Source organism: Panthera leo, chromosome C1 (genome assembly GCF_018350215.1).
Source record: "Panthera leo isolate Ple1 chromosome C1, P.leo_Ple1_pat1.1, whole genome shotgun sequence".
In the NCBI taxonomy this organism is placed as follows: domain Eukaryota; kingdom Metazoa; phylum Chordata; class Mammalia; order Carnivora; family Felidae; genus Panthera; species Panthera leo.
Genome location: NC_056686.1, coordinates 71,184,298 through 71,212,175, shown reverse-complemented (window position 1 = coordinate 71,212,175; position 27,878 = coordinate 71,184,298). Strand labels below are relative to the sequence as shown.

The 27,878-nt window shown below is 42.1% G+C and overlaps 2 protein-coding genes across 2 annotated transcripts in view; one reads left to right on the top strand and one right to left on the bottom strand.

The window, feature by feature from the left end:
• Window positions 1-1,436, bottom strand: part of DNAI3 (dynein axonemal intermediate chain 3) — an 84,808-nt gene extending 83,372 nt beyond the window's left edge. Inside the window, exon 1 of the mRNA XM_042952442.1 lies at window positions 1,287-1,436. The gene's annotated coding sequence lies outside the window, so the exon portion shown is untranslated. The remainder of the gene's footprint in view (window positions 1-1,286) is intronic.
• The window catches only part of MCOLN3 (mucolipin TRP cation channel 3), a 46,228-nt gene that overhangs the window by 1,642 nt on the left and 16,708 nt on the right, over window positions 1-27,878 (top strand). Inside the window, exons 2-4 of the mRNA XM_042952445.1 lie at window positions 17,228-17,457; window positions 21,783-21,950; window positions 26,778-26,931. Of these exons, the coding sequence (XP_042808379.1) occupies window positions 17,230-17,457; window positions 21,783-21,950; window positions 26,778-26,931 (550 nt within the window). The 5' untranslated portion in view covers window positions 17,228-17,229. The remainder of the gene's footprint in view (window positions 1-17,227; window positions 17,458-21,782; window positions 21,951-26,777; window positions 26,932-27,878) is intronic.

Genomic DNA, 27,878 nt, shown 5'->3' with positions numbered 1-27,878 from the left:
AAACATGACTATGAAGTAGTCTTGCACTAGTGGTCTGCAGATAAGACTTTGCAAAGCAGGATCAAATCTAAACTTGTACACATCACCTGCAACCCCCTTCACAGCCTGCCTCACCACATCCTCCTTCCAGTTTCTACTCACAGGATTACTCACGTCCTCCAAATAGCCCCCATACCTTCCCATCTTCCTCTCTGGGGACCCCCTTCCCTCTTCACTCCTCCTGCCCCCCACCATGCATACATTTCTCTGCTTAAATCCTACTCATTCTTCAAGCCTCAACTCCAGTGTGACCTTCTCTCTGAAGCCTCCCCAGCTTTCTCACTCAGGCTGAAAGAATCTCGTTTTCCCTGGCACTTTTTTTTTTAGTTTATTTTGAGAGAGACAGTACAAGTCAGGGAGGGGCAGAGAGAGGGAGGGAAAAAGACTCCCACACAGGCTCCGCACTGTCAGCGAGGAGCTGGAAGCTGGGCTTGAACCCACCAACCTTGAGATCATGATCTGAGATGAAATCAAGAGTCAGTTGACTGACTGAGCCACCCAGGCACCTCTCCCTGACACTTTCTAATCACATTCTATGTAATTATACCAAGCCTCCACAAATGCAGAAGGCCTCAAACTCAGAGCTTCCTGAAAGATTGCTGTGAATTCATTCAGCAAGCAACATACACCATGGAGAAGGAGGGAGAAATTATTGAGCAGCAATTAGGCACGGGAGGTCATAAGAGAATCTGACAAGGCCCTTACTTTCAAAGAGTTAATGTTCTCCCATTCATCTTCTTTACTCTTCATCTACTCTAGCCTATTTGTAATAGTCCTGAAGTCACTTCTCTAACTACGTCAGCCCACGCTAATCTTTTCTACTTTCATCTCTGTGCCAGAATCATGCTGTTTTCCTTTTTATCTATCTATCTATCTATCTATCTATCTATCTATCCATCCATCCATCCATCCACCCAGCCAGCCATCATTTATTGAGCTCCTAGCATTGCACTGCAATGTCCTAGACAATGTGATATACTACCTGTGAACAGCCCTAGTACCCGCCCCCACAGTTCTTAGAGTGTCGTTAACTGCTCTCTCACTGCCATTTTTGTCTCCTGGTTAGGCTGGAAGTTCTCTGAAATCAGGGAACGTTTTGTAGTTTTTTGCAGTCTTTACTGCATCAAGCACATCACTGGCCCAGCGAGTGTTCCAAAAGCCCAGGGAAGAGTGAGTAAAATACTTGTTTTCCACGCCTCCTTTCCCATTCAGATGGGAAAGCCTGATTTCCCATCAGAGTCCCTTACCTGATACTGCTAAACTGAAGGGGAAAAAGCCTCTTTGCAGTACCCTGGAGAAAGCTCCTTTGGGAGCTGGAGATGGAAGTTTGACTCTCCTCTCAGAAAAGCCAAGTCCCAAGAGCACAAACAGCAGCTCCCGGCAAGCTGTTGCTATGACACATCCGTTGCTAAGAGAAAGACGCGGTGCCTCTGCTGAGATTGACAAGACACCACCACCAATACAGTGTCCGCTCCCTGGCCCGCTCCTTAAGAGCAGACTTGTGATTGGTTGCCGTAATGTGGACGTCATGTATCTTGAACTAGGGCCAGCTCAGTTTTCCACCGGCAAGGAAGGAGTTGTGCAATGTGGGTTCCTGTATAGAGGGTGGTGGCTTGGCTTGACCCCAGGACGGACAGCCTTGCCCTCACCAGGTGCAACAGTACCCAAAGATGAATCCGTCTAGGGTGTGATCTCTAGCAGCAGGGAGTGAAGGCTGGGAGGAAGATTGAGGGCTCCAACCCCCTTAGGACAGCTCGGCTTCCCCCATGGGAGGTTGGGGCGGTTGGGTCGGGGTAGCCGTCCCAGGAATCTGCCCTAGATTCCGATGTGAAAGATAAAATCTGGCTGGATCGGGTGTCGTGAGTGTCCCAGAATTCTGATGTGTTACATTTTCCTCTTGCCAAATAGTTTTTGTATAGTTTGACTCATACTGGAAGTCTCAGGGGGAGAAGATTAAATCCCTTAGTAACTCTAAGGTTCATTTTATCTGTGGTTATGGGTCCTACGGGATTCACACAGTGAAGTTCATCTCCCTGAACGTTGTTTCCCTCTTTAAACAATAATTAAAACTAATTAAAAATAATTAAAATAAATAATTAAAAAATAATTTAATTATTTTAATTAATAATTAAAAAATAATTAAAACTGCCTAATTTGTAAGCTGGCAGAATTTAATAAAGTAATACAATTGACTACAGTAATTAGTCCAAATTGATTTCTTTAAAAAATACTCTTTAAAAAAATGTTTATTTATTTTGAGAGAAAGTGCACATCCATATGTGAGTGTGGGAGGGGCAGAGAGAGAGGAGACAGGGAATCCCAAGCAGGCTCCACACTGTCAGCACACACGCCCACGTGGGGCTCAATCCCATGAACCATGAGATCATGACCTGAGCCCAAATCAAGAGTCGGAGGCTTAACTGACTGAGCCTCCCAGGTGCCCCCAATTAATTTTTTACACCCAATTTAAATGAAAATATTTAATTGAGAAGAGGCGTACAGATTCGTGACATTTGAGAAAATGATCCTATGACTTCACACGGTGTGCAGAAAGATCATATATATTCTTCCAAATTTCTGAAGAATTTGTTTTGTGAAATGCTAATAAATTTTACTAAGGAAATCATTTTTAAAAACTAGGAGGAGGACTTATCATGTTGACATTGTGACAACCTTTCCCCAGGCTCTTCTACACCCTGACACTGAAAGATTACTTTTCCTTGGGCTCAGGGTGAGTCTTCTTTTCTTACTCTGTACTCTCCTGTTGGCATATCTGGTCCCCTTAGCTTTTGCCATCCTGCAAAGCACATCAGTGGCTTTCATTTCTGTATTTTCAGCCTCATACATCTTTTAAATTTCTTTCAGACCTGATTTTCCACTACCTACTGGACATTTTAAAATACATACCTAGCTTAATTCATGGTGTTTAATAGTTGCTAGATGAAGATATTAAATGAATAATTTCTGTGCCACAGGCATCACAATTTAGCAGAGGCAAAAGTCAACTCATTGTCTTTCAGATATCTTTGAGGTACTTTTGGAAACTTTTTCCCCTCTATTTTCTACCTTAGGTAATAGTATCCATTGTTCATGGGTTTGCGAAGCTAGAAATCTGAGAATCACTCCTGACTCCCAGTACTCAACAGTAAACATGTCACTAAGTCCTGTCATTTTCCTTTCCTAAATTATCTCTCAAATAGTCTCTTCTTAGCCATCCTCACTGCCTCTGCCATATCTCAGGAAGGCCCCATTTCTCACCTAGATGGTAGTAATAGTCTCTTGATTTGTTCTGTTTCCTCCTCTCAAATTGATTTGCCAAGTTGCCACGGTGTTCTACAACAGAGATTCAATCTTGACATCACCTTGCCTAAATATTCTCAATTTGGCATATGAAACCCACTACAAATATAGTCCTGAAAGATGCTTTAAAGATATCTAGGAGATAATGAGTTATTTTTCTAATCTCATTTCCTGTCTCTCTCTTCTGTTCGACCCATGTTTTAGTCCAGTGCTTCTCAAGTGAAACCCCTAAGAGCCAAGGGGCCTGAAACCACAGGGTTTGATGATGATAGGCTGATGATAAGAGTTACAGCTTGAAACAGACTTCTGAAATCGGGATGTATTTGTTTCATATAAAGAATGCATGAACTTTTTGTATTCTTCACAAATATATTCATGTTTATTTTCATGCTTATTTTTTTATTTATGTAAATAATTTCTACACCCAACGTGGGACTTGACTTCACAACCCCGAGATCAAGAGTCTCATGCTCTTTTGACTCAGCCAGCTAGGTGCCCTTTTTTTTCATTTTTAAAATGTCTAAAATCTCTATTCAATGCTGTATGTCAGTCACATTTCAACAAAACTGGGGAAAATGTCTAAAATTACTATTAACTAAAATTGACATGAAGTTGAATAAACTCAGAGAAGCCCCAGGCAGCTGGGACACGCTTGTCTTGTGGGTTTCCATAGCCACTAGCATACTGCTGCACAGGCCCAGGGATTTGTCCCACGATGAGAGAGCAGGGGGCTCTCTACTGCTCCCCCCATATGCCACGCCCTTTAATAACTGTGCATCCATTCATCCCACACCTCTACTTCTATCTCTACCTCAATCTGTAGTGTCTTTCTTCATCTTCATTACCTGGTAAATACCTATTTATTTTTCAAGACCCAACTCAAATATCACCTTCTCTGTAAAGCCATCCAGGCATCCAACAGAATGAGTCACTCTTTTCTCTGTTTTTCCATTATAGCAAGTATGACTTGTTTATATGGATTCCCCCCCCCCCCACCCCCGCCACTGGATTTCAGGGTAGGGATAGAATCTCATTCCTTTATATCTCTATTGTTTAGCATGGCAACATAAAATATACGTTGAATTATTTGATTATTCTTGAGAACAAATCTAGAAAAAGCTATCTAACAAAAGACTATCAGGCTGATCTAACAAAAGTGTCTTTGCATTCTTCCAAAAAATTTCCTTTTCTTAAAAAAAAATTCATAATCCTTTGCAGTCAAATTTAAGGAAATAAAGATCATAACCTTGTGATTTGGATGAGACATCAAGCCTTTTTGTCATGTTTTCTTTAGAGATACCCTAAGGGGATGACCATTGGAGGAATGAGTCATAACTCATGATACCCAGAAAGTTAGAAATTAAGTGGAAAATGTTTAGTAATTTCTTCATTTTACAAGTTTAAATTACAAATGATTGACTGAATATCTGTTCTTTCACGGGAGTGCTCAGAAATGAAGCATTCTTATGGTGACTAGTGAACACGGATATGCTCTCCAGGAGATGCTGAATTAAATTTGCCTAAAATGTGAAGATATTTAAAAATTAGTTTCAGGGGCGCCTGGGTGGCTCAGTCGGTTAAGTGTCCAACTTCGGCTCAGGTCATGATCTCGCGGTCCGTGAGTTTGAGCCCTGCATTGGGCTCTGTGCTGACAGCTCAGAGCCTGGAGCCTGTTTCAGATTCTGTGTCTCCTTCTCTCTCTGGCCCTCCCCCGTTCATGCTCTGTCTCTCTCTGTCTCAAAAATAAAAAAATAAACAACAAAAAATTAGTTTCAGTCTTACTAGTTGAGTAAAAATGTAATGAGCCAAGAATTTGTAGCTGAAAATACTTCTCTGATTATTTAAGTTCATTTTGATAAGTTTCAGATTGGATTTACTGAAGGGTAATCTGACAAATTAGATACAAGGTGGCTCTTTGCTAATTGTTATTTTAGTGAATGACCCTCCCACCCCTTTTTAAGAATTTTTTAAAAAGAGCTCAGAAACTAGGGGTTGAAGACCCTGAATAGGAGTCATTATTTTTTTTTTCCTGCATCAGTGTGCCTGGGAGGGAGAGAGGGTGGGAGGGAAGGAAGGGGTCCTTGTTTGAACCTGAAACTGCTGGGATTCCAACCAAATCAAGTAGCCTCCAACTGATAGTCTGAGAAGCGCTTAGTAGACATCTCAGGCACATGTTCAAAACGCACTCCTATTTTCTCCCCACCGAGCTGCTCGTCCTGCAGTCTGCTTCACCTCAGTTGATGGCAATTCCATCTTTATGGCTGTGCAGGCAAAACCCAAGAGTTGTCCTTGACTCCTTTGCTTTCATCTCTCATCCTTTTGGATATATTTTTAACATTGCAGCCAGAGGGATACACCTTTAAAACATATGACAAAACATGCCAGTCGTCTGCTTGAAACCCTCCAATGGCTCCCATTTCACGCTACGTGAAAGCCAAAGTCCTCACAGTGGCCTACAGTTGTGGTCCAGCATAACCCAGCCCCTGCGACTGGCCTCATTTCCCACCAGTCCTCTCTGTGGTTCACACTGCTGCAGACACACTGGTCTTCTTGGGGTTACCCAAACATACCAGGCACACGTCTGCTTTACGTTGACTGTTCCTTCTGCTGGAATACTTAAAGTAGGTATCTTTCAAGTTTGTCGCGAAAATGTTAACTTCTCAATGAGGTCTATCTCCACGCTATCTGAAATGGCATCTTCTCAACATTCCTCACTGTCTCTCTGATTTATTTTTTTCCCCACAGCATCTAACACCTTGTAACACACTCTATAATGTACTAATTATGGTCATTGACTGCTTTTGTCCACTCAAATGTAAACTTACAAGGGCAGAATTTTTTTTTTTTTGTCTTTTTTACTGCAGCATCCCCAATGCCTGAATTTCTGCCTGGCATATAGAAGATACACCACATATGGGGCACCTGGGTAGCTCAGTCGGTTAAGCGTCCAACTCTCTCCCTTGTTTTAAAAATAGGATTGAGGATATTTTCATTTTTTTAAATTATTTTATTTATTTTATTTTATTTTTTTGAGATAGAGAACACATGAGCAGGGGAGAGGGGCAGAGGAAGAGAGAGAGAGACAGAGAGAGAGAGAATCTCCATGCACAGCATGGAGCTGGACAGAGGTACTCAATCCCACGACCTGACCCTGGGACCATGACCTGAGCCAAAATCAAGAGTTGGAAGCTCAATTGACTGAGTGTCCAACTCTTGATTTCAGCTCAAGTCATGATCTCACAGTTGTGAGTGAGATCAAGTTCTGTGTAGGCTGTGTGCTGGGCAGGGAGTCTGCTTAGGATTCTCTCTCTCCCTGGGTGCCTGGGTGGCTCTGTGGGTTGAACGTCTGAGTCTTGGTTTCAGCTCAGGTCATGAAATCATGGCTTCGTGGGTTTGAGCCCCACATCAGGCTCCACACTGACAGTTCAGAGCCTGCTTGGGATTCTCTCTCTCTCCCTCTCTCTCTCTGCCCCTCCCCCACTCATGCTGTCTCTGTCCCTCTTAAAATAAATACATAAACTTTAAAACAAAAAAGGTTCTTTCCTTGTCTCTGTCCCTCCCTACTCATGTATGTGTGCCCGTGCATTCTGTTTCTCTGAAAAATAAATTTTAAAAATATATAAATAAATAAATAAGAAGATATACCATATAATATTCAATAAATTATTTGGAACAGCTACTTTGGAGAATAATTTGAAAGTATCTATTAAAGCTAAGAATGTACATAGCCTATCATCTAGCAATTCTACTCCTGGATATTTACCCTAGAGGAACTCTTACATACGTGAATGAGGAAATGGTACATCGATGTTTACTTCAGAATTTCGGTGTAATGGCCAAAGATAGAAATAACCTAAATGTCCTTTAGGTGGGAAATGGATACTGTTTTTATTTAGTCAATAAATTACCACAAAGCTGCTAAAATAAACAAACTTGCATGGACATAGCTTGGAACCAAAATGGTGAGGTAAACGTTGCAGACTACATACAGAGCAATGCCATCTTTGGGAACAAAAACACACAGGAGTGATTTCTATTTATTACGGGTATGTGTATGTGAGAAAATAACTATGGCGGTGATTTATACCAATTCGTGACAGAAGGTTACACTTGGGGAGTGATGGTTAACTTTATAATGTTTTATTTCTTGTAAAATAGAAAGACTGGAAATAAATCAAATAAGCCTGTAAAATTTGTTGAATTTGGGGGCCGTGAGTATTTTTATTATTTGTTGTGCTTTTCTGTATTTGCAGTTTTCTTAAAATTAAAAAATCTTCTAGACTGTAAGATCTTTAAGAGCAGGAACTATGTTTTGTTCATATTTCTATCCATAGGACCTAATATTCTTATTAGAATGTACAAGATTGTTGGGGCGCCTGGGTGGCTCAGTCAGTCAGCGTCTGACTTCAGCTCTGGTCATGATCTCGTGGTCTGTGAGTTCAAGCCCCACATCAGGCTCTGTGCTGACAGCTCAGAGTCTGGAGCCTGCTTCAGATTCTGTGTCTCCCTCTCTCTCTGTCCCTCCCCCACTCATGCTCTGTCTCTCTCTCAATAATAAACATTAAATTTTTTTTAACGTTTATTTATTTTTGAGACAGAGAGAGACAGAGCATGAACAGGGGAGGGCCAGAGAGAAAGGGAGACACAGAATCTGAAACAGGCTCCAGGCTCTGAGCTGTCAGCACAGGGCCCGACGCGGGGCTCGAACTCACGGACCGTGAGATCATGACCTGAGCCGAAGTCAGACGCTTAACTGACCAAGCCACCCAGGCGCCCCTCAATAATAAACATTTTTAAAAAATTAGAAAAAAGAATATAGAAGATTGTTGAATATATGTGTTGATAAGTAAACATTTTAATTTTAAAAGAAGAGAAGGAATTAAGGGGGAAAGATGAGTATACAAAGATACTAAGAGAAAGGTGAAAAATATTTGGGGTTGACATATGTGTGACTTAACACACACATATGTGTGATACAAAGATACTAAGAGAAAGGTGAAAAATATTTGGGGTTGACATATGTGTGACTTAACACTCATGCTACCTGAGAACTTCACCTGGACTCTGATACCTTGAAACAGGATTTTGGAGACAGTAAGAAGATAAAGATGTGAAAAAGCTCTCTTTTATCCATCAGATGCCAAGAAAACTGTAGGTATTCATTAGTTACTGTGGTAATGTTTCCCAATTCCCAACAGATATTAACCTGTGGGATTCAGGAACAACACAAAAATGAAATTCCTGAAATCATGTTATTTTGTATTTTTCCTAACACTTTATGTACATGTTTTTGAAATATAATGAGTAACCATAATAATGAATAATGAATCATTTTCCTGTGATAGGGTTATACTAAAAGTTCCAGAGCTTTCTTTCCGTTTAAAAAAAATATAATAATAGGGGCGCCTGGGTGGTTCAGTCCGTTGAGCGTCTGACTTTGGCTCAGGTCATGATCTTGCAGTTCGTGATTTTGAGCCCCGTGTCAGGTCCTGTGCTAACAGCTCAGAGCCTGGAGCCTATTTCAGATTCAGTGTCTCCCTCTCTCTCTGACCCTCCCCAATTCATGCTCTGTCTCTCTCTGTCTCAAAAATAAATAAACGTTAAAAAATAAAAATAAAAATAAAAACAGTGGAGTCTTGATTTCGGCTTAGGTCATGATCTCATGGTTTGTGGGTTCGAGCCCTGAGACAGACTCTATGCTGATGGTGTGGATCCTGCTTGGGGTTCTCTGTCTCCTTTGCTCTCTGCCCCTCCCCTGCTCTCTCTCTCTCTCTCTCTCAAAACTAAGCGTTAAAAAAAAAAAGATAATAAAAGCATGGTGTAAGGTTTATTATTATTAATAATTTTGGACAAGATTGGGTATTTCAATTACATGCAGCAATGATCACTACTTATTACAGACATTTCATTAAAGAAGTCATTAAAAAAAGAAAACATTAATGCAAAATAAATTCTAAATAAATATCATTGTTTTTAAATTTTTTTAATGTTTATTTTTGAGAGAGAGAGAGACAGAGAGAGAGAGAGAGAAAGACAGAGTGCGAGTAGGGGAGGGGCAGAGAAAGAGGGAGACACAGAATCCGAGGCAGGCTCCAGGCTCTGAGCTGTCAGCACAGAGCCCGACACGGGGCTCAAAATCACGAACTGCAAGATCATGACCTGAGCCGAAGTCAGATACTTAACGAAATGAGCCACCCAGGTGCCACTAAATAAAAAACCATTTTTAAAAATAAAAAATTGGGGCGCCTGGGTGGCTCGGTCAGTTAAGCATCCGACTTCGGCTCAGGTCATGATCTCACGGCCTGTGAGTTCGAGCCCCGTGTCGGGCTCTGTGCTGACAGCTCGGAGCCTGGAGCCTCTTTCTGATTCTGTGTCTCCCTCTCTCTCTGCCCCTCCCCTGTTCATGCTCTGCCTCTCTCTGTCTCAAAAATAAATAAACGTTAAAAAAAAAAATTAAAAATAAAAAATTAACACTTAAAAAGTTATTCTTCAAATGATAATTTAAAACACATAAAATATTGTCTTATCCAACAGATTTAATCTTTGTTTTGTGACAAATATTCCAGATAAGGAAAATTTTCTCTCATTCTGTGATGTTGGTTTAGTTTTTTTGTTTTGTGTGTGTGTGTGTGTGTGTTTACAGAGGGAGGGGTGGGGAGGAGAAGAGGGGCAGAGAGAGAGAGAATCTTACGCAGGCTCCACATTCAGCACGGAGCCGAAGTGGGGCTCTATCCCACGACACTGGGATCATGACCTAAGCCGAAATCAAGAATCCAATACTCAACCCGACTGGGGTGCCCAGGCACCCTAATGTTGGTTTAGTTTTATGAAGCACTTCCAAAAGCATTACCCAGTTGGGCATTAGGGCATACGTTGCTTTATATAAACTCATTTACTTTTTCAGCAGTGAAAATATTTTGTCTGTTTTACAAAGAACTATGTCTTTTAGTACATATTCTAACACAAATTGCAGCAAACATGATTGGACTATATTTGAATAATGTAATATTTGGATCTCCTAGCAAGATCAACCACATACATGAAAAAAAAAAAAAGAAAGAAAAAGAAATATGTTGACATTACCAACTTAGGGAGTTATTTTTCTTACAAAACTTGGTATTTCTTGAAATACTATCCATAGGATTAGCACAATGTATTCTATGTACATAAACATATTAATGTTTATTTTATTTGCAACAAGTACTCACCAGTAAGGCCAGGAACACACGCTTATAACATGACAACAATAACAAGCAAGATGGATTAGATCTTAACTGCTGCCGTCTAACGTGCTCTTGTCATGCTTTCCAGAAATGTTGACCTTCATCATTGACTGTACACGTCAGCATTTCCTGTCTTCCTTTTTTTTTAAATTTTTTTTTAAATTTTTTTTTAACGTTTATTTATTTTTGAGATAGAGACAGAGCACGAAAGGGGGAGAGTCAGAGAGAGAGGGAGACACAGAATCTGAAACAGGCTCCAGGCTCTGAGCTATCAGCACAGAGCCCGACGCGGGGCTTGAACTCACTGACTGTGAGATCATGACCTGAGCCAAAGTCAGCCGCTTAACCGACTGAGCCACCCAGGCGCCCCTCCTGTCTTCCTTTTGATTTGATGTCAGTACATTCCTTTGAGTCAATAATATTATTATGTTGATTGTTGAGGTTTAATTTTCCCCTCTACATTGTTTTGGCCCCTTTGTCAAAAATCAAATGACCATACACAGAGAAAAACAGTACAGCATAGGGAAAATAGTCAATAATATTGTAATAACATTGTCTGCTGACAGACGGTGACTACACTTATCATGGTGAGCACTGAGTAATGAATAGAATTGTAGAATTGTTATGGTGTTATGGTGTAGAATTGTATGGCGAAACTAATAACAACATTGTGTGTCAACTGTACCTCAACAATAAAAAAAACGGGAGACATAACCGAGTACAAAATAAGTGAAATACTAATTTCACATTAAAAAAGCAAAAGAGAAAAGGGGAGAAAAATAAATTGATCATATATATGTGTGGATCTATTTCTGGATTCTTTCATCTGTTCCATTGTCTATGTATATTCTATATGTCCATAGACTCTATATGTTTCTTTTTATGAATACCAAACTGTCTTGCTTATATAGCTTTATAATAAATCTTAAAATCAGGTGAGGCAAGTTCTCCAATTTTGTCCTTATTTTTAAAAGTTGCTGTGGTTAGGGGCACCTGGGTGGCTCAGTCGGTTAAGCATGTGACTCTTGATTTTGGCTCACGACATGATCCCACAGTTCATGAGATTGAGCCCCGTATGGGGCTCCACACTGACAGAGTGGGACCTGCTTAAGATCCTTGCTCTCTCCCTCTCTCTCTGCCCCTCCCCGGCTTGTGTGTGCATGCTCTCCCTCTCAAAATAAATAAACATTTTTTAAAAATTGCTGTGGTTATTCTTGGCTCTTTGTGTTTACATGTTAATTTTAGAATCAGCTTATCAATTTCTACAAAACAGCTTTTTGGAATTTTGATTGGGATTGGGTTGAAACTATAAATGAATTTGGTGAGAACTATATTAATAATATTGAGTCTTGCAATCCATGAATGTGGTTGATCATTTCATTAATTTAGATCTTCCAAAAATATAAAAACAGATCAATAGTTACAGGCACATAAAATATGACAGGCAAAGTATTATGTGCTTTATATGTATACTATTAATTAAAATTTATCATTCCTTTCATTTGACAGATTATACATAGAAGGAAATGGGGAGGTGGAGAGACTCCGTAATTCGCACAGTCAGTAAATCGTATAAAAGGGAATGTGGGCCCCCATTTGTCTGACTCAACTTTCTTCAGTTTACTTAACTCAGCTCCAACTAGGGTTAAGCGAGGGTCATCATTTATGCCTGTGGACCTCTCCAAAGTTGAGATTGTTCCTGAACAATCAGGCATTTCAAACTCCCACTGTTATGAAGACTTCACTGTTATGGTAAGGAGATAGTGTTAAATCATGTGAAGGCATACAAGACATTAGAGATTAAATTATATTTTCCAAATTGCACTTGAGAATCAAGTGTGCCAATTGGGCACTTTTGAATATCTATCTTGTTCACAGCACCTGGGATTCAGGTTTATGAGCAGCATAAAATTCTTGTACTCCATTGCAAGAAAAGATATTTCTGTTTATAAATTATCAATGCAAACTGGTTTAGGATTTGAAGAAAGGTTTTATAAAATGTATTAAAAGATCTGACAGCTCTTGATATAATTTGGGGTAATTATCTGTCATGTATATTCAGTGACTTTTACAAATTTATCCATAGCAAAAAACAAACAAACAAACAAACCTGATGTGGTTGTATTTAAAATTAATCAAAGTTCCTGATCTCTTTCTGACAAGTAAACTTAGGTTTAATTTTTAAAAAGAATTCGTGAAGAAAGAGGTTATAGTGGAAGATCTACTTTTAAAGAAAAAAAGATTGGATGACACTTTATAAACATGGTAAGGCAGACTTTATTTAGGACCAGCCTGATAGTTACAGGGACCCCTGCAATGGGATTTTACAGTGGGGAAAGAGAGATGAGGCTGAACAGGTAATACAGCATGGGCAAGTGGGAATTGATAGCCCAGGAGCAGGACAGGGGTCAGTGAATGGAAAATTACCAAGAGAAAACAAGATCAGGGGAGTTTTGGCTAAACCCACCTAACAGGACTCTCGCTGAAAACGGCCAGGGTGACCAGACTTCATGGGGGCTGATGGAGGGTGAGTAACACAATTACATACTGAAGATGATCAGATATTGGGGGCGGGGGTGTTGGTTAAACTGACTTGGCAAGGTTCTTGCTAAAACTGGATTTTACAAAAAAATGTAATCCTAGGCACAGCTGAGCTTAGGAGGTTTAGCAGTCTGGCTAATGTTTGGCCACACAATCTTCATCACTACCTCAAGTATGTCCAGAGTCCAGCTTTTATTTCTTCTAAGAGCTTTCCAGGGCTCTTTCTGTCCCCAGCACCCAGCCTAGTGGAGTCTAATTAATTGCTTACAAGCAATTCTGCAAAGCTGGAAGGCCTAGAGAGGGTAAAAGGCTCAGGCTTGAAAAGTCTTACAAATTTCACGATTTCCCCCGTTTGCAGTCCTCAGAATGGACGGCTGCTGGAGAGCACTGAGCACTCACCCGCAGCCAGGCCCTTTACACCCATCCTCAGGTCTACCCCCGCCCCACAAGCGTGTGAGAGCCTTCGGCCAGGAGGGGAGGCCCCTTTGCGGTCGGAAGCCCGGAGCCCACACACTTTTTTGCACCTACCTCGCCGAAACCCCTGAGCACTGGAGAAAAACGAGTAGGGCTATGCGGGTTGTTTACAGGAACCGGGAGGGGCGTGAAAGGGTGCCCGAGACCCGGACCGCGCCGGGCTCGTTCGGAGGCCTCCTTCGCACCACCTGGCCCGCTGAAAGACTACCCAGAAAGGGCGTGGAAAGGAGTGGGACAAAGGGGAGGAGGGTCACGAGTCAAAGCGGCGGCGGGGAGGATGCCACCGCCGGCGACTCACGGCCTCCGGGCTCCAGTTGGACCGGGTTAAGCAGAGCTTCAGAGGCTTCTAGAGCGGCGCGCGAACCTGCCGCTCCCCCTGCAGCGAAGAAGACCTGACACTCCCCTGCCTGACCCGCTGGCAGCGCCACCCCCCCCCCCTCCCTAGGTGAGTCGAGCCCGGCACCGCCCGGAGGCATCAGGTGTCGTGGGAACGGCGCCCACGGAGTGCAGGGAGGGACCGCGATGTTGGGAGCCGTCGGTGACACACTGCGAGAGGGTCAGGACCCCCGGACGTCGGCGCCATGGAAGGGACGAAGGTGGGAGCGGGGTGCGAGCTGCAGCGGTTCCGCACAGCGCCCGCTCGGCAGCCTGCCCAAGGTCAGTGGGGTAGGTCGGGGGCCCCTGGCTGGGGTCAGCCCGCACCCCAGCTGCGCGGGCGGGAGGCTCTGCCGCGCAACCCCCGTCCAGGCCTTCGCCCACCCGGAAGCCTGAGGCAGGGACCCTGAGAGCTGAAGCCACCTGCGGCCAGAGTCTTGCCCTGGAAGAGCTGGGGAGGGGTTTGCCGTCTGGGGGGCGGCCGGGGGCTCAGAGATGGTCCAGAAGTTGCGCAGCCAGCGTCTCGCGACTCGAGTGGCCTTTAATAGCGGCGTGGGGGGCGGATGGAAATGGGGGTGCTCAGCCGGGACCCCTGCGCGGGGCGAAAGCGGCCTCCAGCCAAGCTGGGCCGTCCGAAGTTGCTGGTGGCGCGGAGGCCGGGGAGGAGGGCGGGCTGCGGCTGCACCTCCCAGCGCAAGGTCAGCGGGGACGCTACTGCGGGGGTGGCAGGGGTGAAGAGAGGAGTTTTGAGTCTGATGGAGTGAGACAGCGCTTCTGAAGAAATGACGTTGCGTTCCTTTGTCAATTGAGGTTTTTACTATTCACACATATTCCCTGGTTTTCTCTCATTTTCTGCAGCTGAATCCAGTTAAGCGTCTCATCTCCGTGAATAAACAGCCTCTGTGTGTCAGTTTGTAGATTGTAAGAGCGCGTCTGATACCGCGGATAGGCTCTCTCCTGCCGGGCGTCTCCACCTACCCCGCATCCTGCGCGGCGCCCCCGGGTGGCTGTGAAGGGTGGTTGGCGGGCACTCCTTCGGCGCCTCGGGGTCCGGACACCTGGCAGTTTTTAAAGTGCACCCCAGGAAGGGCTTGTGTGACTTTGGGAAAGCCAACGTTTGCAGCAAGTGTAGCGGCCAGTCCTTGTGAATGAAATTCCTTGCTTCCGGGACAGCTTGGTGCCATAAATTGATTGCCGTTGTCTCATTTTCTCTTTGTTCCTGTGGGTTGCTGTTACACGGCGTGTGTCTACTTTAAAGTTTACTTTTCCCTGTATCAAAATAGAAAGGGCTTAGTGTGTCCTCAAGTCTGTAATTTACCAACATGCACTATTATTACCTGCTTCGTTACTAATGGTTAGTCACGTGAGAGTTGTGATGAACATAAAATCATGTTCCTTTTAAGTCCCATTGATAAAGTCTCTGCTGGTTTTTGAAGAAGGAAATAAAATGTTCTTGAATGAAAATCTTAAGGGATTAATAGCTTTTTTTCTCTCCCCTACGTCTTTACCTGAGAGTTTCCGTACTCATACTTTGACAGGCATTTTAAGACGTAAGAACCATACATGAATGAGTTCGATCATAATTATTGCATTGTGAAGGTATTGCATATGCTATTTTTATGCCATTGTAAATAGGCTTTATGCTTTACTGACTCATCAGTCTTCTTGTTAATCTTTTTATTAATCAAGATTTTAAAAAGCTTCCCCGTGGCTAGTTTTTATAGCCAATATCTATTATTTGGAGCTGTTGGGTTTGCTAAGAATGTTTGAATCAGAATCAACTGTGGGATTCTATATTTGGAAAGCAGTGTAATACCTAAACAGTGACTTGTTAGAGGTTGTATTACTATAGTTTGGTTTAATCCCTCCCCCACCTTGATCTCTGAGCAGAAGTCACTGTAACAGCATCACACAGAGCCAGCCTTTCTCTTCTACATGGAAGAACTCTACTTTGCCAGGTGGTTGGGGGTATTTTATTTTGAACAGGTTTCCATAATATTATTGGTCGGAGTGAAAATCCAAAATAAGCCCCTGCTTCTGGAGTGATATCTTTGTCATTTTGGATTGGAAATGCTGACTACAAAGACAGTAAAATTAGCCCCATCTAGTTTCAAAGAGATAAAAGAGATAATAGATACGAGGTACTTTGAAAAGTAAAATGTGCTACATATATATAAGGCCCTCAATAAAAGTCAAATGCAAGTGATATGGCTGATTGCGATTTGGACTTAAATTAAGCTCCTGCATTCCCCTTCGTAGAACAGGTAAGTTTCCTGAGCCTCCATTGCCCCTTAAGAATCTTGTTGCCTGTTCAGGAAGCTGACCTGGCTGTTTGGGCCATAGGGAGAGTGAGGCTGCTTGCTCAGTGTTGGAACCACTGCTAGGGCTTTATTTGCAGTTGTATTTAATCAGAATACATGATGGTAGGTATTGTTATTACTATTTTGCAGAAGAGAAAACTGAGGCTCAGAGAGGCTGAGTGACTTATCTAAGGTCACAGAGGTGTCAAGTCGTAGAACCGATTTTAGACACCAAACACGGTTTTAGTTCTCTGCACCACATCTTGCTACCTTTAACTCCGGTTTTAAACTTATTTTGATAATATGGTGAAACGTTAAGTATCACTGCACAGGGGTGCCTGGGTGGCTCAGTTGATTGAGCGTCTGACTTCGGCTCAGGTCATCATCTCGCGCTTCACGAGTTCAAGCCCCACGTCAGGCTCTGTCCTGACAGCTCAGAGCCTGGAGCCTGCTTCAGATTCTCCGTCTCCCTCTCTGTCTGCACTTCACCACTCACACTGTCTCTCTCTCTCTCTCTCTCTCTCTCTCAAAAATAAGCATTAAAAAATTTTTTTTTAAAGTATCACTGCAGGAAAAATGGCCATATCTTCATATATAACAAAATTTTGCCTGTTATTTCAGGGTCCACCTACCTTCTAAAACCATTACATAGGCTTGCAGGTCACCCTGTTCTAACTACCTCTGTCACGGAATGAGGCAGAAAGTGTATACGTACATATATACATGTACATACAATCATTTACTAATAGGAGTAGCCCTTGAGGGCAGTAACTTTCAACCAGGTGAAAATTTACTTAGTAATTGAAACAAAATTCTAATTGATTCTGTAAATATCTAAAGTGCCCTTTAGAACAATGGTGCTTATTTGAAACCAGATCTTTTGTTTGGGCTTCTTCAACTATCCTGTGATAGCAAAGAATATAAATTTATACCTTTACTTATAGAATGTAAATAGTTTTTTTTTCCTCTCCCTAGAGATGGCAAATTCCGAGGTTGTAATCAGTAGCTGCAGCTCTCAAGAAGAGGAAAATCGCTGCACTTTTAACCAGCATACATCGCCCTCTGAGGAGCTTCTGTTAGAAGACCAGATGAGGCGAAAACTCAAATTTTTTTTCATGAATCCTTGTGAGAAGTTCTGGGCTCGTGGTAGAAAACCATGGAAGCTTGGCATACAAATTCTAAAAATTGCGATGGTTACTATACAGGTAAGCATCTCAAATCATGAGTTTAGTGAAGGCCTCTTTTAGTAACAAAAAGGAGCATGGACAGTGGTTTTTCATAACTTTGAACTGTATGTATAATGGAGAACAATAAATTAGGAAACATACAATCTTAAACCCTTCTCCCTTCAATATTTGTGAAAGAAGACTTTGGGTTTTTTTTTTTCCTTAATTATTTTCCTTCTCATCTTTCATTAAATTACAATTTTGGTCACAAAATGGAATCAGTTTTTAGGAAAAGAAGATTTTAATATTCGGTTTCCAATAGAGAAGCTGGAGGTTTTTAAATCATCCATTCAAACTAGCTGTTGCCCAACCAGAGGATTCTTTACCCTCCTAGTTAGTTTCCTGGGGATTTCTCTCTTTTCAGAAATTTCAAAGGTTTCTGTTAAGGCAAGTATCTGGATTCTCACAGCCCTGTGATCATGGGAACCCTGTGATCATGGGAACCCCAACACTGAGCAATATGAAAAAATGTGGAGTTAACTAAAAATGAGTGGCATACACAGTGAAATATGAGACTTCAATTTAGCAGAGTTTGAATCTCATTTCCTCGTCTTCTGTTGACATTTTTGGGGAAAACCATATTATGCAATTCTTTTTTTTTTTTTAGACGTTTATTTATTTTTTTGAGACAGAGAGAGACAGAGCATGAACGGGGGAGGGTCAGAGAGAAAGGGGGACACAGAATCCGAAACAGGCTCCAGGCTCTGAGCTGTCGGCACAGAGCCTGACGCAGGGCTCGAACTCACAGACCGTGAGATCATGACCCGAGCCGAAGTCGGATGCTCAACCGACTGAGCCACCCAGGCGCCCCTGCAATTCTTTATATATACTGGTTATGATTTACTCTTGTGAAGATATATTTTCCTACTCGTAAGAGTAATGATCTCTCCTTAAAAGCAAAAGAGCAAAATTAAAAGCAGATATTAACAGGAAAAATAGATGTGATAGGTTTATTTTTACTAATACTTAACTTGGTGAAAAAATGCATATGTAAATAAATAACAAGTATTCAAGGAAAAAAAACTTTAAAGCCCTGAAATGACTAATCTTAACTGATTGTTGGGCACAAATGCTTAAGGTTAGAAGCTAAGGGGATTTCTACAATCATATGAAGTTGGTAGAATTTTTGCCTAAATTTCTCACACTTGTGTTATGTAAATGAAACTAACATTTGAGTGACTACTCTCTCCCAGGACATTATTTCATTTAATTATAATAACACTCCTATTGGATAAAAACTAGCATCCTTCATTTTACCGAAGAGGAAACTGATGTTTATAGAGTTTTTAAAAAGCCACATGACTAGTCAGTGGCAGAATCAAGAGTTTAGAGGCAGGTGCTTGCTCTCTCTAATATGTCACCATCAAAATGGGTGTTCAATTCTCCATATAATATTTGGCAAGTTGGAATTGAAATTCTTCCAGGTGATAATACAGTGCATCACAATAGTGAAAATTTTTATCTGTGTTGTTTCTGATAAGTAGAGGGAAAAGCCTGTGTCAGATGAACATGAATATCTTCTACTTAGTATGATTGTTACCACTTGAGTGTTTGCTATATTGGGGGCTAAGCATCATCATGTTCAATTCTTAAGTCAGAGGTAAGTAGTGGTATCCCTATGTCACGGATGAGAATATTGAGGCTTCCTGGAGTAAAATTGTCATAGTCAGGAAACTAGAAGAGGAGAGCTGAGATTCAACTCAGGTTTTATTCTAAGACTTGTGTTCTTAATTACTCCTAAATCTTTTAGGGAGCTCATCTAACCACCCTGTTTCCTAGGGTGCCCAAGAGGAAAATTGACCAATGGTTTAAGATGTTAAGCCTGTTAGTAATACACATATAAAAGGCATTTAGGGACGTTCTTAAAAGGAACTGAGAGTTTTTCTTAATTGTGATGTTTCCTCAATCTGTACTGCAGCAACCAAGCAGAGGTGACATAAAAACTTTGTGACTGAGCAAGTGTGACTTGGTGACAGATTCCCACTTTTCAGGGGAGAGGAGGTGGTCTTTCTGTTCACTTGGAGATTTTGTGTCTGCAGCAACAAAAGAAAGGTGTCTTTGATGACAGGCACCCTACTAAAATTTTCCCTTTCCCACTACCTGGCTTAGTCTCTGAATTACAATGGCTCTCTCTCTGCCATGGGTGCACTTTTGAGGGCAGGGACTGCTGTTTTCACATCGCATCCTCTGGACCCAGCTCAGTGCTCACGTGAGGGAGGTACTCATGTATTTGACTGCATTGGCAATTGGTCTTTAGGAATTCTCTGGAGGCTTTTCAGTCATCAGCTTCATTAGATGTAAAATCCCTAGAACATCAAGCTGTCATCTTATTGGGATTTAAATAGGATACTTGGCTTAAAGAGGCTCTTCAGAAACGCAAGTCCAGTTAGGTGGAGAGCACTGACATATGTGGGGTGTAGGACATACATCATGAGGAGAGGTGAAAAGAGAAAAGATTTGTGTGCTTTACTTTTCCCCAATAAGACCCTGGACTACTTTGTGTAACATGCCAGGGTGACTAGAGCTTGGATTTAGTCTGTTGGACTTGGGTTCAGATTTTGGCTACACCCTTGCTAGTGATGTGACTTGAACAACATTATTTAACTTCTTTGCCTTTATGTCCCCATCTATAAAATGGGTATATTAGGAACTGTACTGTGGGATTCGTATGAGGAAAGTTCCTGGTATGGCACATAGGTGCTCAATGTTGTTCCCTTTTTCCATATAAAATACACCCTGCATTGCTCTGGGATCCAGAGTGTATGTTAGAGTGTATGTTCTAAAGTTACAGTGTGTGTGTTTGTGTGTGTATGTGTATGTGTGTGTCACAGAGTGAGAACAAGTGAGAGTGAGCAAGAGAGAGGACGTGCAAGAGAGCAAGAGACTGAGATGGTTTTGGAGGGAAGAGAGACTTTGAGTACATAAAGTTTCAGCTATGACTGAAAGAGATTATGTTAATACCACAGCAATGCAGTTAAACAAGGATTTTAAGCATGAATAACTGAGTTTCATATAAAACTCTGGTGTCAATCCTTCATGAATATGTAAGGAAGGATATGTTATATTAATATTCTTTAATTTAGAAGTTAGTCGAGAGGATATTTTTATTTTTGGTCTTATTGTCACAATTTGGGTAATTAAATGGTGACAATTAACTGTAATAGCTTGATTGGAGGATTTAGACTTATTTAAGGTATTTCTTATATTGCATTGTACACCTTCTTCAAAACCTTCTTGATGTCCTGCATAAATCATTAAAAATCTTTAAAAATTTTTTTTTGTTTTTATTTTATTTTTGAAAGAGAGAGAGACAGAATGTGAGCGGGGGAGGGTGTAGAGGGAGGAAGACACAGAATCTGACACAGGCTCCAGGCTCTGAGCTGTCGGCACAGAGCCTGATGCGGGGCTCCAACTCACTGACTTGAGAGATTATGACCTGAGCTGAAGTTGGATGCTCAACTGACTGAACCACCCAGACGCTCGCCATTTAAAGATCTTTTACTTGCCCTGTAAGCCCCTGGACCATCTGCCTCCAGTTTTTCTGTTGACATTTTTTTCTTGGTGTTCCTTCGATTGGATTATGCTGGAATCCTCAATGTCCCCCACCAAAGTGCTAAGTTGTACTTCACCTTCTTTGTCTTTTCCCTGAGCTCTTCAAATGTCCTCACCCAAGTTATGCACATACTTCAGGGGTTTCCATCATTATTTCTTTCTTAAAGAAACTTTCCCATTTCTTTAGCCAGAGTGACCTAGCTTCTCTAAATTCCTAAACAAGGACTTCTCTGAAATAAAGCTTTTAGTGGTGGGGGCAACATCCTAAGTAAGATCATACATGAAAATGTGCAAAGCTACTTTCTTTCGTTTTATTTTTATTTAAAAACATTTTTTAATGTTTATTTTTAAGAGAGTGAGAGAGACAGAATGCAGGTGGGGGAGGGGCAGAGAGAGAAAGAGAGAGAGAGAGAGATGCAGAATCGGAAGCAAGCTCCAGGTTCTGAGCTGTCAGCACAGAGCCCAACATGGGGCTTGACCTCATAAACCGTGAGATCACAACCTGAGCCGAAGTTGGACATTTAACTGACTGAGCCACTCAGGCGCCCCTATTTTCTTTCATTTTAAAACTAGAAGCCCACCTTCTCTTTAAGGTCAAATTAATTAGCAGCTACAGAAACTTTAATTTCTATTGAATACATTCAGGATTAATTAAACATTGAATCTGGAATAGATAAATTGGTCGTTATATGGAGACCTTTTATTTCATTGGGTTTTCACCCTCTTTTCCTTTTTTTTTTTTTTCTTTGAAGCTGGTCTTTTTTGGGCTGAGTAACCAGATGGTTGTAGCTTTCAAGGAAGAGAACACTATAGCATTCAAACACCTCTTCTTAAAAGGATATGTGGACCGAATGGATGACACTTACGCAGTCTACACGCAAAGTGATGTGTATGATCAGATCATCTTTGCAGTAAACCAGGTAAATCGAGTATGTGTGTTCCTACTTGGGAGAAAGAACAGCCCGGGAAACTGTTAGCAATGTATATAATAGAAACTGACATTCCAGTGTAGAAGGGTGAACATTTCTGTGATGATAGGTATAAAACCATTTTTAAATTATTTTTAAAAATCTCACCATCAATCTTCTATGAAACTAAAAATTGAGGAAAGCTTATTGTTTAGTGACAGAGAGGCAGAAACTTTAAAGGCTTCATTAAAATAATCAGAGCTAGGGGCTGCATGAGTGCTTCAAAGATTTAAAATTATTAACTGTGTCCCTGGTTGTAAGTACTCATTAAGTCTTCAGAGTTTATACTTTCAGGGGCTCTTAACCAATAATGAGAATATTAACTTTGCAGAGCATATATAGCAACTAAGATCTGAAGGTTCATTTAAAAATTAAGTAAGGCCTTAAAGTCATACATGACAATGATTTTATTGTAACATTGATTAACTGCCAAAAAAAGTAAATTATTAAAGTGAAATCATGGCTCCTCATTATCTAGAGACAATCTCTGTACCATGAGGTAGCAAACAGCCAGAATGAAATATGTATTTACGGCACCAAGGCTTTCTGTCAATGGCCAGAAATCTATAGTAACAGAAGGAGATTGAATAAGTTATTACACAGGATTCTGGATCCGTGTGAAAAATTCCTCTGTCAAGGTAGAGGTGCAGAGGTTAAGTGAGGACAGACGCCCAACCCTGATTAAAGCCCTACAGAGGCCACAGCCACTTGGGGGCCCCATCGGTCAGTCCCACAGGTCACCTACCTTCCAGCCATAGTCCCACACACCACATTCCTGCCCCAGAGTCTCTGACTCCAGCTCCAGGGCTGCCCTTTAGCTGGACACAGTCCTACCACTTATCTCTGACCACCCAGCTCTCGCACAGACTTCCACAAAGAGTCTTACGAGGACAGCAAGGCAGTCCGACCACAGCATATCCTATAATGTTAGCAGGTCACCTGCAGCCCTGCACCTTGGATCTTTTATGTTTCAAGGTCTTACAAGGTTCAAGACTTACAAGTTTCTATGGTCAGGAGGTTCAGATCTTTAGGTAACTCCTGTGAGGATTGGCTCACAGACAGTGGGCACTCAGATGGGCCCGTACTTGTATGACTCGACTTCATGACCCCTGCTTGTTCTCCAGCTTTCCTTCTCATCACACCCCCACCTTGCAGGCACGCTGGTCTACTTGGGACCTTACTACACTCAGTATCTTTTACCCTTTGTTTTCATTTAATGGATTTGTTTACCTTTTACACCTTCCCACCCCCAAAATAAAACTACCAATTTGGCTCAGAGTAGCTTTAGCAAGGTGTAATACGCTTATTTCCTCGAATAGAAAACAAAACCCTCAAAACTGACTATCTCTACATCATACTGTTTGCCCCCTACATGTAGGACGTAATGCTACTTAACAGCATATGCAGCTTACTTTTATTACCGTGGATTTCTGGCTCCTTTTCCCAGTCCCATGGCCAATGGAGAGCTTGGTGCTGTAATTACATATCCTGTCCTAGCAGTTTACCATTTCACTGTGAAGAGATTAGCTCTCATAAATGAAGAGCAACTATTGCTCTTCTACTATAAAAGTGTTAGAATATTTTTTACCTTATCATGAATTTGACAAATATTTGAGCACTTACTCTATGCCTACTACTGTTTTAAGTGCTGGGGTTAGAGCAGTAGCCTTGATAAATTCCTTGCCCTGTGGAATTTACATTCTAATGAAGGAGGTAGATTTTTTTTTAAATTTTTTTTTAACATTTATTTATTTTTGAGACAGAGAGAGACAGAGCATGAACGGGGGAGGGTCAGAGAGAGAGGGAGACACAGAATCGGAAGCAGGCTCCAGGCTCTGAGCCATCAGCCCAGAGCCCGACGCGGGGCTCGAACCCACGGACCGCGAGATCGTGACCTGAGCTGAAGTCGGATGCTCAACCAACTGAGCCACCCAGGCGCCCCATTTTTTTTTTTAATTAATGTTTGTTTACTTTTGAGAGAGAGAGAGAGAGCATGAGCGGAAAGGGACAGAGAGAGAGGGAGACCCAGAATTTGAAGCACAGTCTGGGCCCTGCACTGTCAGCACGGAGCCCGATGCTGGGCTTGAACCCACGAACCGTGAGATCATGACCTGAGCCGAAGTTGGACGCTTAACCGATTGAGCCACCCAGGTGCCCCAAAGGAGGTGGATTTTAATAAGTTTAACCCAAACCATTTGATTTCAGATAGTAATGAGTGCTATGGAGTAAAATTAAGTAGCGCAAGAGGGTTAACAGTTTCTTCGAGGTGGTCAAAAAAGGCCTCTCTGAGGATTCGAAGTCTGGGGAAGAAGATTCCAGGCTGAAGGAGTAGCAACAGCAAAGGCTCTTGAAGCCAGAATACATTTAGTATGTTTGAGGAAATACAAAGGAGGGGAGTGTGACTGGGCTAGATCTCTTGGGGCTTTACAGGCCCTGAAAAGGAGCTTTGGAATTTATTCTCAGAGAGACCAGAAGCCATGGGAGGGCTTTCAGTGGGGGAGAGACTCTAATATTAGCAAAGGCTAATATCTGTTCCCTCAAGTATTTAGCATCTGTTTTGTATCAGATAGTGTTTTTGATACATGGATACTACAGTGAGCAAATAGACAAAGTTGAGGAAGTCATATTCTAATAGGGAGAGACAGGCAGTAAATAAGGATACTGTTAGGGAGAGACAGGCAGTAAATAAGGATACCATTTGTCAGTTGGTTATAAGTATACATAAGTGTGCTGTAAAAAAAAAAAAAAAAAAAAAAAAGGGTAGCAGCAGCAGGCAGAGTGAATGGGTGGAGGTGGTCAGGAAAGGCCCCCTGATAAGTGACAGGTGGGCAGGACAGCCCAGAGTGTGGGGAGGCAGACTGCAGCCATCTCAGGGAGGAGCCCTCCAGGGAGAAGGGACAGCACGAACAGAGTCTGGAACAGGTTCGTGTTTTGGGTATCACTGTCCTAACGGCTTTACGTGCATTAATTCACTTATTCCTGTAACAATTCTGGGCATTCTTTTTTTTTTTTTAAGTTTATTTATTTATTTTGACACGGAGAGAGTGAGCAATGGTCAGAGAGAGGAAGAGAGAGAATCCCAAGCAGGCTACACACTGTCGGCACAGAGCCCGACATGGGGCTCGATCCCATGACCCTGAGATCTTGACCTGAGCTAAAATCAAGAGTTGGATGTTCAACCGACTGAACCACCCAGGTGCCCCAGCAGTCCTGTGAGTTCTATATGGAGACTGGACTGTGGTGAGAGGCGGACAGGAAGCAGGAAGACCACAGCAGTAGGAAGAGATTCAGTTTGTCAGGGTGAGAGGTGAGGTGGTGTGGACAAGGCGATGAGAGGCAGTCAGATTTGGAAGATAATTTGAAAGTAATGCATGACTTTTTGATGGGCCAGAAGTGGAGTATGAGAAAAAGAGAGTGAAGAATCGGTTCTAAGTTTCGGCCTGTGAAGCTGATTGGCTTATGGAGTCACTGATTGAGAAGGGCATTTTTCATGGAAGGAGCTGGTTTTTCTGTTTGCACGTTTGCATTTGAGATACCTCTTAGACACCAGAGGTGCCATGCAGGCAGATTGCTACCCATGTATGCATTTGGGTGGAAAGGTCAGGAGACGTAAATTTGGAAGCTATTGGCGTACAGATCTTGTTTCAGTGTGGGGCTGCTTGAGATCTCTTACCGAGAGAATGTGGGTGAACAAGTGGAGGACTGAATCCAAGGGTGCTCTGACAGCTAGAGGTTGGCAGGAACAGGATTCAGCAAAGGAGACTGAGACAGAGAGCCTGTGTCCCAGAAGTCTAGGGGAGAAGGCATCCTGCGAAAGGGAAGGCACTCGGCTGCATCAAACGCTGTGGGAGGCTAAGTTAAATAAGAACAGAGAACCATGCCTCAGATCTGGTAAAATGCTGCTGGTGGTGGCCTGGACAAGGCCCAGCTCAGCATCTATCCCCCTAGGCCCAGATTACAAATGATCCTTTCACTGATTTTAGCATTTTCACATGCATTTTTATAGTAGAATTATTTATCTGTGTGTCCATCCCACTAAATCCAAGAGATGGCTACCATATCCCTATCTTCGTATCACTTCTTCTGCCAAACAGCATTGTTCATAGTAAGCCCTGAAACCCTTTTTTCTTCTACAGAAATGCATTCAGAGTTTGAGTTGATGGTTATTCCAAAGTACCATAAGATTCTCACTGGTAAAATTACATTTGTTTGTTTGTTTGTTTGTTTGTTTGTTTAGAGGACTCCCAGGATGGGGGAATATTGCTGTGAAAGTGACTAAACTATTCTTGCAAAGATAAAGATGAAACTATTTTTTTAAGTCTTGCAAGTTAGCTTGGAACAACTCTATCCCCCTTCCTATATTAAAGCAGCAAAGCGGAACTCTGATCTTACAAGAAATAGTTCAAAGATAAGGTTTGTATTCACACTGAATGCACAGATCAGTTCCTGAACATAGTTCTTTAAAGAAGGAAAGAACCGCAGAGATGACGTGGGTTAAACCTTGAATTTTGTAGACAAGGAACCAGAGGCTCAGAAAGTTTGTGTCTTGCTCACAGTCACAGACATGAGACTTGAGCCCAAAACTTGAGTGCTTTTTCTGGCTGCTGTCCTGGTGCACATTAGCATGTCGCGTACTACGCATGTCAGTGTGAATGTGAATGTCTCCATCCAGAAAGCAGGTTGGGATCTGCCCATTTCAGAGACGGGCTGGGTAGGGAATCATGGCTTCATTTCTGCCTGGCTGGTGTTCCCATTTTCTGTTTCTCTTTTCTGTTCAAGTACTTGCAGCTGCGCAGTATCTCGGTGGGGAATCATGCATATGAGAACAAGGGTACCGAGCAGTCTGCTATGGCGATCTGTCAGCACTTCTACAAGCAAGGGAACATCTGTCCTGGAAATGATACCTTTGACATTGATCCAGAAATGGAGACTGGTAATGTTCTGCAAAAAACTAGAGCTTCTATTTTTTAACTCCTTGATTTATACTTAAAGTTAGCAATTTTGTCTCTGAAAATGTTGATTTGGTCTGTACTGTTAGGTCATAGTGAGAAACTACATAGGGAGTTATCATGTGTCAGGTACCGTCCCAAGCCCTTTACTGTAACTCATGATTTTTTTTTTTTAAAAAAGCAACAACAACAGACCAATAAGGCAAGGTGTATTATTATCCTCATTTTATAGAAGACTAAAGTATGGCTCAGAGAGTTAAGTGATATATTCCAGATGGAGCTAGGAAGAGGCAGTGCTGAAATCTGACCCAGGCTGTCTGTGCTCTTAGCCACTATACCCTTGACCTGTATATACCACTGCCTCTTATGCTGGATAAGCCAGTTAAATAGACTTATACTATCCTTAGAAGACGTTGTACTTGCAAATTTGCAATGTCTGTAAAACTCCCTCCCCTCAACTGCACTTCACTATTTAGTATCTTTGTGGGTCATTTCAAGGAGAAACCAGAACCAGAGTTTAGAATACAGTGGCTTATTCTTTTTTTTTTTTTTCAACGTTTATTTATTTTTGAGACAGAGAGAGACAGAGCATGAACAGGGGAGGGGCAGAGAGAGAGGGAGACACAGAATCTGAAACAGGCTGCAGGCTCTGAGCGGTCAGCACAGAGCCCGATGCGGGGCTCGAACTCACGGGCCGTGAGATCATGACCTGAGCCGAAGTCGGACACCCAACCGACCAAGCCACCCAGGCGCCCCTACAGTGGCTTATTCTTATTAGCAAAGTTCTATTTACAGTCTGTACCTAAAACATTAAATTTTCAAGTGCTTTTTTTTTTTCAACGTTTTTTTTTTTTTTTTTTATTTTATTTTTGGGACAGAGAGAGACAGAGCATGAACGGGGGAGGGGCAGAGAGAGAGGGAGACACAGAAT